Genomic DNA, 14,827 nt, shown 5'->3' on the forward strand with positions numbered 1-14,827 from the left:
CTAAATAAATCATGACATATTTCTATGGACACTAAAAATATACTTTTGAAGATGTTGCAATTACTATGGGAGAAAGGTATGCTTTTAGTGTTAAATTTATTGATACATGCAAAAAAGTATTTATTAATCTGTCAATAATAATTGATTTCCTAAAATAAGAACCATGTAGTACCCCAAAATAATGTGATTTCTGTTTTTACTCTATAATAAATCTTAAGTATTCTAAATTTACTTTATGATTATATAATGATAAAGAGTTTTTAAAAACTTGTATAACAAAATAAGCAAATATTATGTGATATTTATATCTGTATAATTATCATGTGAAATTTAAAAATGTAGGAACTTGATTTTGTTTAATTATATGTTGGTAGATAGGGAGATTGGTTGGTTGGTTGGTTGGTTGGTTGGTTGGTTGGTTGGTTGGTTGGTTGGTTGGTTGATAGAGATTGATCATGAGCTGAATCTCTGGATTCTGCAATTATTTGCTGAACCTGACTTGTTTCGTGGTCTGTATTAGTTGGGTTGGACAAAATGTCTTCTTTTTTTTAACTAATACCTTTATTTAAGCATAAAATATCTTCTAAATTTCCTTCAAGCATTGTATTCTATTACTCTGAAATTAATTAAATACTCATTTCACTTACAAATATTATGTAGCAGTTTTTCCAATAGTCTTTGAGGTAAAAAAAAAAATCTCCAGTCACCCAGAAAAAAATGCTGAATTCTTATGTAACTGATATCTTCATTGCCACCCTGCTATATGATAGAATTTCATCCTCATGATGCTCACTTGGCAAATGGTGGGTAACCCTCAGAGCTCTGGGTACTACCTCATTAAACAAGAGATTTAGTGTTCATCTAATTCAAGACAGGGAAGTGTAGGGAAGTGGTCCCATGTTGTACTGCTGATCACTTTTACATTCCCATTTCATAGTATTTTAGTACTTTAGAAATATTGAGAGAAGTATTAAGAAAATTAGCCTCAACATACTGTTGGGGATTAAAGTTTTCAATCATTAAAATAAACATTGAAAATCATAAAAGGGAAGATTAATCTTACAAAAATCTCTTTCCCTCTCTCTGCTCTCCTTCCATACCTTCTCCTTGTCTATGGCCATCAGCGTGTGACCAGCTGGCTCTGGGTGTGGCTGCTCTCTTTGGACCATCACATAGTTCATCTGTCAGTGCTGTGCAGTCAATTTGCAATGCGCTGGAAGTTCCACACATACAGACCCGTTGGAAACATCCCTCGGTGGATAATAAAGACTTGTTTTATATCAACCTTTATCCGGATTATGCAGCAATCAGCAGGGCTATCCTGGATCTGGTCCTTTATTACAAGTGGAAAACAGTGACTGTAGTGTATGAAGACAGCACAGGTATGTAACTTGCACCAAGATTGCATCTGGTCTTGTCTGGTCTTACTCCCAAGAAACCAAGCCTTTTCTGTGGGCATTTATTTCATCAGATTAGGTGTATGAAAACAATCTATCTTGGGGGCTAGCTAATAGAATAATCCAGTTCAGGGTTTCCAAGTATAACAGTTTCCACTTCCTTTCAGTGAGCATATCTTTTCCAATCACCCTTCTATTATCAAACTTAGAATTATTTTTTCATCAAAATTAAAGATATAACTTTATAAATCCAACTATGTGAAGACTATGACCATGAATACTTAGGAATAGTTTGATAATGACCAAGAAGCATAATTCCTTCTTGTCATAAACATCTTCCTAGAAAAATTTCTAAGAAAAGTCGATGGATAAGTTGTTCCAATACTGTTGACCCTTCCACAGAAAACAGACTAATGAATTTTAGCATTGAGCCCTTAATATAGTTGAATTTTCCATATCATCTGGTTTTTACTGTGAAGGATAAAATGCCTCCTCTCAGTAGACACTTCCTTTATATCAAGTTTTGTTTTGGTTTGGTTTTGAATTTGATTTTGGGTTTGTTTTGTGTCTTACACCATCTGTTTTGCCTTCTGGTTATATTTTGAAATTTGTAAGACTTGTGGCACTTCTTAATTTAGCTGAATTCTGGTGGTGACTCTTCATTGTCCACACAATAAAGTTTAAGTCATTCTAAAGCATAGGACTTCCACTTCCATCATTGTCAGTATAGGAACTTTTTTCTTTCTTTTCTTTTTTCTTTTTCTTGTAATTTTTTCTTTTCCTTTTCTTTATTTTTTGCTTTTTGGGCTGCACCTCACAGTGTTACTCCTTCCTTTGCACTTGAAAATTTCTCCTGACTGTACTCAGAATGTCAGAGATCAAATACGGGTTCATTAAGTGCAAGGCAAGCACCCTACATGCTTTATTATTGTTCTGGACTGGAACTTTCTTTTCTATCAGTTCATTATTCTCATATCAGCCATGATGAAAAATCCATCATTTCTTAAATACTCCCACATTCCTCCCCATGCTTCTCCTTTGAGGCTGAGTCTTCACTTTGGAAGTTCCTTAGAATTCTCAATGTGGTTAACTGCCTCAATCTCTATGATCACATTAAAACATAATTAAGAGCTTTTTGAGTTAGAGCTCAATAATACTTTGTAAGCATAAGCATTATATCATGTTTCAATAATCCCCTTACATGTGAGGTATTATGAAGCTATGAATTTATAAAAATTAGTAGTTTCGGGCCAGGAGATATCACAGCGGTGTTTGCCTTGCAAACAGCCGATCCAGGACCAAAGGTGGTTGGTTCGAATCCCGGTATCTCATATGGTCCCTCGTGCCTGCCAGGAGCTATTTCTGAGCAGACAGCCAGGAGTAACCCCTGAGCACTGCTGGGTGTAGCCCAAAAACCAAAAAAAACTTAGTAGTTTCTCTTATGTTTTTTAATTTGCTAGCTAATGTACTGCTAACACATGAAGGTACATAATCATTTTATACAACAAATAATAACTTTTTCTTTCTGATATATCTTTTTATGAATTAGCACCATAGTTATTATTATGCAATCATTATATATTATATATAATATAGAACTAATACATATTATTAATTATATATTACATTATAAGTTAATTATATATCAAAACAATATATTGTGTATAAAATATATATAATATATAAAATATATTTTCTATATAATATTTAGCTTCTATGTTATTGTGTATAATAATACAATAAGCCAAATTAATAATATGATAAGCCATTGTAATTTTATGTTGCCCAATTATATTAGTTATCTATAACTATATATCATATATAATTATATACAATTATTAATAGTGTGCAATACCTCGGGTACCTGGTTAGCATGTATTTGACTCGGATTTGAATCACAATGCCTCATATGGTTCCCCAAGTCTCACCATGAGTGATACTAAAAATTAGAGTCAAGAGTAAGGTAGGAGAACAGCCTCATATAGCAAAACAACAACAACAATAAAAAAAAGAAACTTTAAACTTAGATTGATGTACTTGGTTATAAGATTAATAGTTTAAAATTAATAAATCAAGATACTAAAATTTTAATAGTATTTCCTCATTTTTCAACATCTCTTTCATCAAGCACAAGCACTTAACTACTTATTCCTCAGGGAATGAATTATGAGGTACCTCTATTTGGCACAAAATTCTGGTTCCATTTTAAACTGTCAGATAAAAAGTGACTGCTCAGGCTGGAATAATGTATTTACGTATTTTCTTGAAGTTCACCTTATTTTAGAAAGAAGTGAAAGTAGGTGATGATTGGATATACAATTTATAAATATTATATTCAAAACAGTTATACTGGGAAGGATAAGGTGCAGGCAGGCATATTTTTAGAATTTCACCTGCTTGCTGTGAAGGAAGAAAACATGTTACCAAGTGAACTTCTTAGCATCTTTAAATAGCCTTGAGAGAGAGCATTATATTGTAAAAGTGTGATCAGATCATGTTGTTTACCTTCATGAACAGAAAATTCTGTGGAGCTCATCAAATAATATTTCTCATTATGTAGTGCCCTCTATTGTATAGTTTTCTATCACCATTTTTATGATCTCCAGAAAATCAAGGCCATCTAAAAGAAAAACAAACCAATAAGTAACATTAATACTTCTGCACTTAATTTTAGAAAGTTCTGTAGAACTTCTGTATATTTTAAACTATATTTAGACCAAAATGATTTGTAAAAAATGTTGCCTATTGACTCTCTGGTTTTGGGTATGCACCTAAATGGAAGCCATTTTTCACAAAAATAAAATTAAATTATCATATTTTGAAGCTGGAGTGATAGCACAGCAGATAGGGCTTTTCTCTTGTACACAGCCAATCTGGGACTGACCCAGATTCGATCTCTGGCATCTTACCTGGTCCCCCAGCCAGCCAGGAGTGATTTCTAATCGCAGAGCCTGGAGTAATCCCTAAGTGCTGCCAGGTGTGCCCTAAAAACAAAATCAAAATTAAATAAATAAACTATCACATTTTATCATCTCTGACAAGAAACTGAATATCCTTTAAATATGTGTTAAGTAAGTAGTGTTGGCACAACTGGCTAGCCACTTGCAAAAAATAGAACTTAGACCCCCAGCTAACATCATGTATGAAGTTTAAATACAAATGAATGAAAGATCTTGATATCAGACCCAAAACCATAAGATATATAGAACAACACGTAGGTAAAACACTCCAGGACATTGAGACTAAAGGCATCTTCAAAGAGGAAACTGCACTCTCCAAGCAAGTGAAAGCAGAAATTAACAGATGGGAATATATTAAACTGAGAAGCTTCTGCACCTCAAAAGAAATAGTGCCTAGGATACAAGAGCCCCCCACTGAGTGGGAGAAACTATTCACCCAATACCCATCAGACAAGGGGCTAATCTCCAAAATATACAAGGCACTGACAGAACTTTACAAGAAAAAACATCTAATCCCATCAAAAAATGGGGAGAAGAAATGGACAGACACTTTGACAAAGAAGAAATACAAATGGCCAAAAGACACATGAAAAAATGCTCCACATCACTAATCATCAGGGAGATGCAAATCAAAACAACTATGAAGTACCACCTCACACCCCAAAGATTGGCACACATCACAAAGAATGAGAATAAACAGTGTTGGCGGGGATGCGGAGAGAAAGGAACTCTTATCCACTGCTGGTGGGAATGCCATCTAGTTCAACCTTTATGGTAAGCAATATGGAGATTCCTCCAAAAACTGGAAATCGATCTCCCATATGACCCAGCTATACCACTCCCAGGAATATACCCTAGGAACACAAAAATACAATACAAAAATCTCTTCCTTACACCTATATTCATTGCAGCACTATTTACCATAGCAAGACTCTGGAAACAGCCAAGGTAGCCTTTAACAGATGAATGGCTAAAGAAACTGTGGTAAATATACACAATGGAATATTATGCAGCTGTCAGGAGAGATGAAGTCATGAAATTTTCCTATACATGGATGTACATGGAATCTATTATGCTGAGTGAAATAAGTTAGAGAGAGAGAGAAAGGTGCAGAATAGTCTCACTCATCTATGGGTTTTAAGAAAAATGAAATACATTCTTGCAATAATAACTTTCAGACACAAAAGAGAAAAGAGCTGGAAGTTACAGCTCACCTCATGAATCTCACCACAAACAGGGATGAGTTTAGTTAGAGAAATAACTAAGTTTCAAACTATCCTAATAATGAGAATGCACGAGGGAAATAGAAAGCCTGTCTAGTGTACAGGCGGGGTTTGGGTGGGGAGGAGGAGATTTGGGATATGGTGATGGAAATGTTGCACTGGTGTTGCACTGGTGGTGTTCTTTTCATGACTGATAACCAAACACAATCATGTATGTAATAAATTTGTTTAAATAAAAAAAGTTTAAAAAACCAAACCAAAACAAAACAAAACAAAAGAATAAAAAATTTACTAGATATAAAAATAAATAAATAAATAAATAAATAAATAAATAAATAAATAAATAAATAAATAAATAAATAAATATGTGTTAAGTTTACCTGACCTCAGTTGTTCAATAAATACTTACTGAAATTGAAAAGCCAACATGATTTTTATGTTGCCCATTAAATTAAAGATGATGCATGTTAAAATTATTTTTCCCACAAAGACATTAAAAATGTAAATGAATAATAAATTGAACCATTAAATTAAAAGCCAGGGAGAGTAAAGAGGTCATCTGTGATCAATAAAAGCAGACATTTTTGACTTTGAGTGGATTTAATAATCCTTGACTCCGGGCTTTGGTTATAAGTAATTATCAAGTTTGCAAGAAGAAAAAAGACACAGTAAACCCAAAGTGAAGAAAGAACTTAGGTGTGTACAGCACCCATCGTGACACCAAAATTAAGTACCCATTAAGAGCACTTTATTAGAATTTGTTTAGTAGTTTGTTAAATAGCCTGAAGCCAGCACAGATGTCTCTGGTACCAAATGGCCCATTACCTCTATTGAAGTCAATGGAAGCGTTGTGCTTGTCTCTGAGGACAAAATTCAATCACTTAATAGTAGCAGGCAAAATTCTGTCCTCTAGAAGTGAAAATGTAGATATAGCATGCTATCTATCTGTCTATCTATCTCTGTCTATATCTCTATCTTTCTTCAGGTTCTTTTTCCTATTAGCCATCTACCTTTCTCTGATCTCCATATTCAGAGGAAATTTAAGATAAATAAGAAATGGTTGCTCACTGCTGGTCCCCTTTTCTTCATTAGACCCCTGGTGGAATCCTGGCTTCTGTCCCTTCACACACACTCAAAGAGCTGAGAAACTGAACACCCAATGCAGTCTAAAAGAGTGTATTCAGCAGTTTTTGCTGTCTCAGAGCTAACCTCTGTGAAATGTAACCCCAGTCTTTTCTGTAGAACAGAGGACAGCAGACTTTTCTTTGTTCTCTAAAATAGCTGAAAATATGTAATGCAAGTTTTTGGGAATTGTGGGCTCTCAGTCACAACTCCTCTGTTCTGCTGAGACAGCCAGAAAACAAGCTATAATGAAAGGAATGTGGTGTGTTCCAATAACTCTTGACCACAAATAAAGAGGTCCATGGTAAGATGAAGTACAGTTTCCATCATACTAACTTTCACCTGGGTGGAGAGGTTTCATTTATGACTTGAGTTTCACACTAACTTCATATAGCCACAAGATGATTGATTGAGGCAATCCACATAACAAGAATAAAATGTAATAGACCCAAGAATCTGACAGGCAGGTGATGCTTAAATTCAAGAGTATCTTACAGGCAATGTCTGCAGAGAGGGAAGGGTAATTTCTCAGAGCTTACACCAAAACCTGAAAAAAAATCTCAAGAGAAACTTTGCAAAGTCTAGGAGACATTTCCAATAGGCTTGATTCCATTCCTAGAAGGACAATTCTAATGGAGGTGTGCTATAAATACATTGCCTGCTAATTTTAATGGAGGTGGGAGCTCTTGGCCCAGCTTGCATGTCTTTATCTTTGGCATGTGTGCTTATAGGTGTCTTCATGAACACTTGGTTGCTTCATCATAATTGCTTCATTTCTAGAGTCCTTTTCTTTCTAGCTTGTCAGAATCATTCTAATGTCAATGCAAGTAACGTGTCTATCTGTTAAAATAATCACATTCTCGAAATACCCTTAAAAGTGTGGTTATATCAGAGTGGGGGAAAAAACAGAGGCAACAGTGAGCCAATGAGAAGGATCCTATAGACCCATGTGGACTGTGAAGAGCTCTATAGACCACTGGAGGAGCCATTTCTCTCTTCATGAATTGGGCAGCCATTGGAAAGTTTTCAGCAGAGCAGTTATGTAATGGGATTTACCTTGTTAACAAACAAAAGCTGAATTAACTTAATTTGAAGAATATTATTAGTTTTATGAATAATTGATGAACCAGGCTGCATTCCACCTCACAAGTAGAAAGAAACTACAGAAAGTTCTTCAATGTGGCAGTATTTTATATTTAGAAATATGGCAGACAGGTTCATTAACAAAAGAAATAAATTAGTTCAAGCAAAGCTATCTTCAAAATAGGTGGAAAAAGGAAGGGACTTGGTATCATGTGCTATTCAGCCTTGGCAGTTATGATTAAGGAATCCCAAATTGATTAGTTTTAAATTCTACTTTGTGCAGACTAAAAAGCAATTAGATTAGGTATTTAGTCCAGACCAGTCGTAAAAGACTTCCATTTGGGTTTGTTTTTGCTTTAAGCATTTTCCTTTAAAAATTCATGCTTGGAGACAGAGACATAGTGGAGGGATAAAGCATTTGCCTTGCATATTGTCATCCTCAACTCAATTTTGGCACTATGTAAGCCAACAAGCAACACAGGAGTGATCTCTGAGTTCAAAATCAGGAATAAGCCCTGAACATGCCAGATGTGGCCCCAAAACTAAAACAAGCAAACAAAAAACATTCATGCTGGATATTGCATTGCAAATCTAGGGGCTGGAGTGATAGTGCAGTGGTAGGGTGTTTGCCTTGCATGCAGGCAGCCTAGCCAGGACAAAAGGTGGTTTGATTCCCAGCATCCCATATGATCCCCCAGCCTGTGAGGAGCAATTTCTAATTGAAGAACCCCTGAACACCACCGAGTGTGGCCCCTAAACAAAACAAAACAAAAAGAAAATATAATATAAAGAGGTTGATTTTCTTGAAAAGTAAAAGTTGAAATCAAAGTAATTTCAATACAAAAGTAAGAAATGGCCAGATTATGGATATATTTCAGTGCTGAGCTAACACAATGCTTTGAGGGTTTGTGCATGGTAAGAGAAATGAAGAGTCAATAAGGTCAGAATTTGGGCCTAAACCAAAGAATGTGGTTGCTATTGCTTGAGATGGAAAAAAGAATAGGTGGAGCTAATTTACTGTTATCATAAAAATATCAGGACATCATGAAAATATCAGAAAATCACCAATATTCATGATATGTTTGAGTTTTCAGTGTCTATGACATCTAAATGGAGGTGGTGAGTCAGCAATTAAAATGAATCTGGAGTACAAAGAATAAAATAAGATGTGGGTTAGTTACAAATTTGTTAGTCTACAACATATAAATGAGACTGAAATCATGGGAAAATGCATTTCAATCTTAGTCGCTAGCCCTGGGTTTATAACACATAGGAATATTCCTTCATCCAGGGTTGCCTTAATTATTTAGGGGGGGTGTTGGGCCATACCCAGTGAAAATCAGGGGTTACTCCTGGCTATGCACTCAGAAATCAATCCTGGCTTGGGGGATCATATGGAACTCCGGGGTATCGAACCACAGTCGGTCCTAGATTAGCGTGTGCAAGGCAAATGCCCTACCACTTGCGCCACTGCTTCGGCCCCTTAATTGATTTTTAGAAACATATCAGGTTAATAAGTTTTCTAGAATGGTCTACAATGAAGAATTATTATAAACAGTTAAAATAGATTGTACAGCTGTTGGACGTTTGCCTTGCACACAGCCAACACAGGACAGACTCTGGTTTGATTCTTGGCATCCCATGTGGTTCCCCCAGCCTGCCAGGAGCTATTTCTGAGCACAGAATCAGGAGTAATCCCTGAGTGCCGCCGCTGTGTGTGTCCCAAAAACAAAACAAAAGAAAAACAAAAATAAAATAAAATAAAATACACTCAGTTTTATAGGAAGAATTCATTGAAAATGAAAGGAAATATATACAAATATGATTGAGGGGCAAGAAAGGCAGTACAGATAGCAAGGAGTTTAACTGGCTTCTAGCCTAATAACCTGGTTGGGTTCTTGGCACCAAACATGGTCTTCCAGAACTGTCAGAAGTGAGCACTGAGTGCAGAGCCAAGACTAAGCCTCGAGCACACTCAGATGTGATTCCCCCCAAAAAATGTTTTAAAAAAAATTCTAATTAAAAGAAACACTAAGTAATGTAAGAAAAGAGACCAGAGTGATAGCACAGTGGTGCAGCTGACTCAGATAGACCTGGGTTCGATCCCCAATGCCCTATATGGTCCCCCAAGCCAGGAGCAATTTCTGAGTGCATAGCCAGGAGTAACCCCTGAGCATAACCAAGTGTGGCCCCAAAACCAAACCAACCAAACAAAAAGAAATGTAAGAAAATATGCCACTACAACATTAACGTTAATTAAATTCTTAGGTGTCATGTGGCATGTACTGTTATTAATATTTTATTTATTATTTTATCTACTCATTATTTTGGTTTTGGGGTCTACACTCAGCAGTTCTCAGGATGTACTTATGATTCTCTGATCATGGATCATTCCTGGCAGTGCTCATATGATCAGCTGCAGTACTGGGGATCAAACTGGGAATGCCTATGTGCAATGCAAGTACATTAACCCCATTCCCTCTCTTCTTTTTTATATTAAAATACTTTATGCATATAGTTTATTTAATATGCTTGCCCGGTCCTGTGAATAAGTAAGACAGTTGCTCTGAAGACTACTTTAAACATGTGTCTATTCATTATAATTTACTTCATCTTTTTATAGAAAGGATGTGGTACATAGAACCAAAAATCTTGACAAAAGGCCTACTAATATATCTACTTAAATAAAAGCAAAAAAAAAAAAAAATAACCACTGCATAATCTAGACAAAATGAAATTTGTTTTACACACAGTCAGTGCCAAATAAATGGGTGAATTGGTTTTCTTCAGCAAACACAACTCGTCCCTTGCATTTTTATGATAGCACATACTAGAACATTTCTGTTACATATCCACTGCTATTTCACCCAAAATAGATGGGGTGAGGTGGTGTGGCAAATAATTGACACCAGCTTTGATACTATAATACTACAATAAATTAAAATTATTATCTATCTCTGCCCTTCCTCATTTATACCATCCATATTTTCTATGTTAACTTCCTGACCAGAACCCTATTCATATTTTAAGAATTCTGTTCAGGATGCAAATGAATAGATTCCACATAGAAGCAAATTACTTTTTGCTATCATTGATATTAATCATGGTTTGGGACCAAAATCTACTGAGAGTGCTAGTTTCAACATAACAACTCTCAAATATTTTGACTAAATTCTGCCATGAGATCTTTGTTACCATCAAAGGACACAGTATTCTCTTTGGGGGAGGCACTAGGATGTTTTTATACACTTTAAAAATTTCAAATGTATAAAGACCTTCACTTAGAAGCGCTATATTTCTCCAGGTAATTAATTTATTCAATTACCTATTTTAATTTCTCATTTCTGATAGCTCCTCTCTTCTAAAAAGTAGGTCCCCTTAAGGACCCTATTAGATTTAGATATATTAATGTACCAACAAGTTTGTGAAGTACCATTTTGCATGTTTCTTACTTCAAACGGAGATGAAATTAACATTTAAACCATATCTTTGGGTCTCAGTGGTTTCTTACATTCACTGTGGCATCAAACCCACTGATGTGATCTAATGAACAGGGAATTAGATTAAGACTTAAGGAAACCTGGGCACTTTGCTTTTGAAGTGCTACTCATTAAGTCTAACTAGAGCTACCTAGGAATGGATGGGACTGCAATGTGAAATAGAGGATTTCTCAACGGAGAGTATTTAGCAATTGCTCTATAGAGGGGATAGATTCATACATCAAGTATGGGGTGACCTTTAAGGTCCTTTCCAATTCCTGGCATCTGTGACTCATTTTCAGGACTGATCCAAACAATTAACCTCCTGGTGCCTCACTTTCCTTCTTGTAAAATAGCGTTGACACCTAGCCACCTCGGAGGTGTATTTTGAGGTTGATTGAGATATTTATAAGGCTGGTAGCATACTTCATAAAAAGGGGACAATGTAAATAGCAAAGATTGTTATTATTTAAGATGTCATGAGGAATTTTAAGCACCCCCTGGAAATAGGTTCTTTTTCTCTTCTCCATATGTTCTCCCTGTTAACAGAGTCACTGCATGTGCATGCAAATCAGCAATTTTCTGTGTCATGTCTGAGTGCCCAGAGTAGCTAGGAGGCCAAAAAAAGGAGCTTAGATTTTGCCATTTGAACATCTCTGGAAGCTATCTGTATTTTCAGGGCCCTGCTTAAGTGCATCTGAAATTAAAAAAAAACAAAAAACTGCTTTGCACTAAAGCACTTTTTAAACTAAAGGTACAATTTCCAATTTCATTCTCAGGTTAGGGGTGTATGAAGGAAGTTATTATTCCATTATAGCTCCAAGTTTTGTTTTCCTGTTTAGGAAGATTTGAATTTAGAAAAGAGTTGACAGACATGTCAAAATAATTACAATACAATTTTGATAGAGATCTAACAGTGGTGGGTATTTGACCACATTTGCTCTTGTGTCTATGATTCTCTAAGTAATATCAAGTTGTAGTATTGTAAACTACTATTATGGAATATAAATACAACTTCAAGAATAATAGATTGTTGGGACTGGAGCAATGGAATAGCAAGTAAGGCACTTGCCTTGAACTCAGCCCACCCTGGTTTTAATGCTGGCATCCCAAATATTCCTCTAAACTCTCCAGGATTAATTAATTCCTAAGCATAGAGCCAAGTATAGCCTCTGAGCACTGCTGAGAGTGCTCTTTCTTCCTTACCCACAGCAAACAATAAAAGGTTAGGAAAGGTCAGTTAGGGATTTTACCAAAGTAGAACAGTAAGATAAAAGTAAACAGTTTATGTTTCATTTTATCCAAGGAAAAGATATAAAGATGAAATTTTTCCCAGAACAGTATGAAAGGCCCCAATAAGCTAAATTTCTTTGTTAAATAAGCAACCCTCAATGGCCTCTGGAACTCCCCGGTAAGAATAACCCTTTCTTTTTCTTTCTTTCTTTTTTTTTTTTTTTTTTTTTTTGTGGATTTTTTGGGTCACACCTGGTGATGCTCAGGGGTTACTCCTGGCTATGCGCTCAGAAATCACCTCTGGCTTGGGGAACCATATGGGATGCCGGGAGATCGAGTCGCAGTCCATCTAGGTTAGCATGAGCAAGGCAAATGCCCTACCATCTGCACCACTGCTCCGGCCCAGTATAATCCTTAAAGGAAAGGTTATAACCCTAAATCAGAAAGATAGTATAATACGTAAGTCTTCTCTCATGCATGCAGCTAGTCCTGGTTTGATCCCTAGCACCGAATATGTTTCCTCCAAGCATTTTCAGGAAAGATCCTTGAGCACAGAGCCAGGAGTAATCCCTGAGCACCACCAAGTGTGAACTTTTCCCAAAAATTCAAGAGAAGAATATAAAATAAATTTAAAAATAAACCATTTGCCAGATTCAGGAAGAGAAATCATTTCATAGAGGATATGCCTTGGATATTTAAGAATGTGATTTTGATCCTGGGAACCAACTTGTCCCCAAGTATTCTCAGATCTAGAGGCCTTTGACCAAGCATTAAACTGTCAGATCTAAATTGCTGTGTTGTTTTTATTTATTATAAAATCTTTATTTAACCACCATGATTATAAGCATGATTGTAGTTGGATTTCAGTCACAAACAGAACACCCCCTTCACCAGTGCAACATTTTTACCACCAATGCCCTCCTCCTCTGCTTCAATGGAGGTCTCCGTTGAGCACTGTTAGAGGTGCCCTTATAGAAAAATAATAAAAGCCTTTGACAAAAAGCAATACATTACTGTGTATTTACTAAGAATCTCCATGCTATAGCTACCAACAATTAACATAGAACACTTAAAACTGATGTAATACTCTAGTTTCAACTATGTGGAGAAATACAGGGAATGATCATATATCAGTTTTCCAAATTGTCTCAATATTATTCAATTTTTTTAATATTTCGGTCCGTCTGCACTCAAGGATCACTACCAGTGGAATTAAGGGACCATATGTGATGCCAGGGATCAAATTTGGGTCAACTGTGTATAAAGCAAGTGCCCTATGCATTGTACTATCAATTCGGCTCTACATTTTTTTTAATCTAGGATCACTCAGCAATTAGTTTTCAAAACCTTTTTTGTTTCTTTTGGCCTAAAACTACTCAATCTTGTGTCTTTCACGACCTTGCCTTTAAGAGTACAAATCCAGAACTGGAGAGATAGCATGGAGGTAAGACGTTTGCCTTGCATGAGTATGGTGATTCGAATCCCAGCATCCCATATGGTCCTCGGAGCCTGCCAGGAGCTATTTCTAGGAGCGTAGAGCCAGGAGTAACCCCTGAGCGCTGCCGGATATGACCCAAAACTAAAAAAATAAAAAAGGAAAAAAGAAAGAAAGAGTAAAAATCCCCATCAATTATGTTTTTCCAATTGTCTATTTGTTTATTTATTTGGTTTGGGGAGACACACCAGGCAGTGCTAAGGGACTTACTTCTGATTGCTCAGGGATCACTTCTCTTGACATCAAAGATTAAACCCAATTTAACTATGTACAAAGCAAGCATCCACCTGCTGTATTACCACTCCAGTTCCTGTATTTTATTTTTAAATGCCCCCTTCACTGATAGAAAACATCCTTATTCCCAACTTTGATATTTCATTCTCTGCAGTTGAAGACTTGTCCTAAGCACTGGGTCATTTTCAACATGTTAACTCCCAAACAAAGGAGAACCATTAGCATAGAGTTGTGCCTAAATCAATTCCCTTGACGATCATTTGTTTAGAAAATCATTTTTAACTGTTCCTTACAATAAAGGGTAAATGATGGATGAATTGCTTCAAAATGCAAATGTCAGATTTTTCTCTAAATTGTTTCCTACAAACTAAGGAAGACTTCAGGAATAATTGTAAATCCTATACTTTTGCTAATGAAAGCAAAGAGATTTTGTTTTGTTGGGATTTTTTTTTGCTTTGCTTTGTAGCACACAAGTGTTTAGGGAAGAGAAATATGTACTTCACTTCTCCTTCCCATTGTTCTTCCCAGGATTAAAGTCTGTGAACTTTAACTCTCTCTTACTATGGCAAGTTCACCTGTAAGCAAATACAATGAAAAAATT

The 14,827-nt window shown here is 35.9% G+C and overlaps 1 protein-coding gene across 4 annotated transcripts in view; it reads left to right on the plus strand.

Annotated features, from left to right (window-relative positions):
- The window catches only part of GRIK1 (glutamate ionotropic receptor kainate type subunit 1), a 495,577-nt gene that overhangs the window by 333,358 nt on the left and 147,392 nt on the right, over positions 1–14,827 (plus strand). For all 4 annotated transcript variants that reach the window (XM_049785753.1, XM_049785754.1, XM_049785756.1 and 1 more), the window contains exon 3: positions 1,125–1,382. In XM_049785753.1, the coding sequence (XP_049641710.1) occupies positions 1,125–1,382 (258 nt within the window). The remainder of the gene's footprint in view (positions 1–1,124; positions 1,383–14,827) is intronic.

Source organism: Suncus etruscus, chromosome 13 (genome assembly GCF_024139225.1).
Source record: "Suncus etruscus isolate mSunEtr1 chromosome 13, mSunEtr1.pri.cur, whole genome shotgun sequence".
NCBI lineage: Eukaryota > Metazoa > Chordata > Mammalia > Eulipotyphla > Soricidae > Suncus > Suncus etruscus.